At 37.3% G+C, this 3,627-nt stretch overlaps 1 protein-coding gene across 1 annotated transcript in view; it reads left to right on the top strand.

The window, feature by feature from the left end:
• The window catches only part of LOC106870993 (granzyme-like protein 2), a 9,580-nt gene extending 5,979 nt beyond the window's left edge, over positions 1-3,601 (top strand). Inside the window, exons 2-6 of the mRNA XM_014917241.2 lie at positions 435-618; positions 1,045-1,166; positions 1,860-1,991; positions 2,455-2,600; positions 3,223-3,601. Of these exons, the coding sequence (XP_014772727.1) occupies positions 435-618; positions 1,045-1,166; positions 1,860-1,991; positions 2,455-2,600; positions 3,223-3,381 (743 nt within the window). The 3' untranslated portion in view covers positions 3,382-3,601. The remainder of the gene's footprint in view (positions 1-434; positions 619-1,044; positions 1,167-1,859; positions 1,992-2,454; positions 2,601-3,222) is intronic.
• The last annotated feature ends 26 nt before the right edge of the window (positions 3,602-3,627 follow it).

Raw genomic sequence — 3,627 nt, forward strand, 5'->3', positions numbered from 1 at the left:
TTCCACCACAACTTTCTCTCACTCTTTCTTCCTGTTTCTGTTGTGCCTGTAATTCAAAGGGTCAGCCTTGTCACACTCTGTGTCATGCTGAATCTCCCTGAGAACTATGTTAAGGGTACACGTGTCTGTGGAGTGCTCAGTCACTTGCACGTTAATTTCATGAGCAGGCTGTTCCGTTGGTCGGATCAACTGGAACCCTCGACGTCGTAAGCGACGGAGTGCCAACAAAACCATAAGAGAGAATTTTTCTTCTCTATGGTAACTATTGTGAATTTACCTTTAGAAATTAAAATATATGCCAAACCTATTTTAATTAGCCTAAAGTTTGTTTAGTCATATCAGGACTGACCTAGGGTTATACAACAATAACAATAGATATAATTTTATCTCTGTGGACATTTTTCTTCTTTATTTTTTTCTTTTCCCATTTCCAGATTTCCAAATTGTAAAGGCTGATGAAGATGACACGTCCCCTTACATCGTTGATGGAAAGGCAACGAAAAGATGTAGCATCCCTTATATTGTGAAACTGAGGATTTTCAGATCTAGCAAATCCGTAGCTTATTGCAGTGGTACATTACTTGACAACTACCATATCCTCACAGCAGGACATTGCATGTAAGTAGACTATTACCATTTCAAATGGCTTGTGTATGTGTCATCATCATCATCATGATCCTCCTCCTCCATATTCTATTGGTCTCTTTTACTGAACTGCTAAGTTAAAGGAACATAAACACACCAACACTGGTTGTCAAGAGTGGTGGGAGGACAAACACACACACACACATGTATTTTTTACGATGGTCTTCTTTGAGTTTCCATCTACCAAATCCACTTGCAAGGCCTTAGTCGGCCCGAGGCTATGGCAGAAGACACATGTCCAAGATGCCATGCAGTGGGACTGAACCCTGAACCATGTGGTTGAGAAGCAAGCCTCTTACCACACAGCCACACCTGCACCTATAATGTTTATCTGTTTTCTGTTGTTTTCTTTTGCACTTATTTATTTATTTTTTTTTGTTTTGTTTTTAATTATTCCAGAAAGAAAAAAAAAGTAAAGACAATTCGTGTGGATGTGATCATCACATCAAATAAGAAAACACAAAAATTCAGAGTCAGGGATTGGATTATCCACAAGGGCTACAAATATAATACAATTCTCGGTTTGTAATCCAAGTTTCTTTTAAATTCGTTTCATTGTCATCATGTCATTTAATGTCTGCTCTTTTTCCATGCCCAAATTTGTAGCACAAAGTTTGTTGAGGCAGATTTCTTACATCTGGATGTACACATATGTACACACACACATATATACATACATACATATATATGTATGTATGTATGTAGATACACACTGGTTATCAAGCAGCAGTGGCAGACAAACACAAACACACACACACACATACGTGTATTTTTTACAATGGTCTTCTTTCAGTTTCCATCTACCAAATCCACTCGCAAAGCCTTAGTCAGCCTGAGGTTATGGCAGAAGACATGTGTCAAGGTCGGCAATGGTCTTCCTTGGTCACGAGTGGACAGCCATCAGATACACACACACACACGCGCTTATATGTATATATATATATCCTCTAATTCCTTATGTACTTTGTACTTCTATATGTAAACCAGGTTGGCAAAATAACATAGTCCGCCATAGACACCTGTGCTTTGGTTCTTTCTTTCTTTTTCTTTTCTTCCTTTTTTTGTCACTTTTGCTATGAATTAAATTAATGAATTCAACGGGATACACCGTCTGCAAGTAGTTGGGTTCAGCATATTATCCTCCATTTTCTAATTGTTACACATATATATATATACATATATCCATCCCTTTCTCTGTTTATTTCCTTCTGCAGTGAACGACCTCGCTGTCCTGACCCTAAAGAAACCAGTTCAGTACAATGCCTGTTTGAAACCGATTCAGCTGCCAAAAGAAGACGACCACATTACTCGAGTTTGCACCATCAGTGGCTGGGGTTTTACAAAATGTAGGTAACATCTCTTTTACCCTTATTCCTTTATGGTCCCTTTATGGTTTTTAAGTGTGAAATGAACACACAACTCCCATGGTTTTTGCTGGGCCCTGCTAAACTGTTGGTTATTGTAGTTGTTGTTGTTGTGGTTACCCCAGTAAATGTTGTTGTAGTGGTTGTTCTTGTTGTTGCCCAAATTGATGTTGGTGATAGTCCTGGGTGTAATTTTAAGCAACATCAAATGGCAGGACTTCTGGTCTTCCATAAATAACTTTGCCCAGACTTGTGCCTTGGAGGGTAACTTTCTAGTGCAATCCCATTGTCATTCATGACCAAAGGGGGTCTTTACCCTTTGCCCTTTATCCTATTCTTCAGTCCTTGTAACAACTGAATTTAGCAAACTCTTCAAGTGTTTAACCGTTTCCAACTATGGAACCTCAAGTTTTATGCTTCTGCTCTTTGAATGATGTATTTTCAGTTAATGATACACGCATGTCGAATTCCCTGCATTATTCCAACATGGTAATTAGATCCCCAGAGACATGTGAAATGATGGGGCCAATGGACAGACGGTACCATCTCTGTACGGGAGACTTCCATGAAGGTGGGCCGAATATATGTAAGGTGAGTTACCCAATTATTGTTGTTGTTGTTGTTTAGCTCTCACATCAGCCCTGTTCAACTATAAGTCTGATTAGGGTCAAAAATATTCTAGCCATGACTGTTAATTAGGGGTCCTCAACCAGGCTCCATATGGGCCTGGAGAACCATATAAGATTTTTGGGAGTAGTTTGTACTTTGTCAGGGACCATGAAAAAAAACTGTGCTTCAGATGAATAAAGTTTATGTCTAATAAATTGGTTATACTCAGTGGTTAGAGTGTCGAGCTTACGATCATGAGGTTGTAAGTTCGATTCCCGGACTGGGCTGTGCATTGTGTTCTTGAGCAAGACACTTTATTTCACGTTGCTCCACTTAACTCAGCTTCTAATCCTTGGTTCCACACCTGATATATATATATATATATATATAATCAAAATAAGTAACAGGATGTCAAGTATTAGTGCAATATGACTGTTTCAAGTGGCTCCATTTAATTGAACAATGTAATCATTACATCAATTTAAATTCAGTGCTATCTTCAGTTGCGATAAACATAGATTTTCAACAAACAAGGTATATTAATGTATATATATATATATATATATTTCTACCCATGTGTATATTGTGTTATTTCTTCCAACAGGGTGACTCTGGTGGACCTCTGGTTTGTTATTTACCCAATAAAAAGGAAGTGCTACTCGGAGTTTCTTCATTTATCTTCGACTGTAATGGAAATTTTGCTGTGTTCACAAACGTTATAACCTATGTGAAATGGATTAAGAAACAGATGATGGAATCTTGATTAGAATCTGCATTTTTTGCCATCAAACGATCTGGATTTATTTTGTTTTTATTTTCTTTAGCATTTGACGCTTTGGCTTGAATTTTTCATTTAAAAAAAGACAAAAAAAGTAAAATAAAAAAAATGGTTTCAATTACAGAACAAACTTGATCTGAAATTATGTGCTGAAAAACTGAAATGATTGCTTTGTAGGATTAGCATGAGAGACATTTAAACCATGCACATCATCTATATATATATATATAT

This window comes from Octopus bimaculoides, chromosome 27 (assembly GCF_001194135.2).
Source record: "Octopus bimaculoides isolate UCB-OBI-ISO-001 chromosome 27, ASM119413v2, whole genome shotgun sequence".
Classification (NCBI taxonomy): Eukaryota; Metazoa; Mollusca; class Cephalopoda; order Octopoda; family Octopodidae; genus Octopus; species Octopus bimaculoides.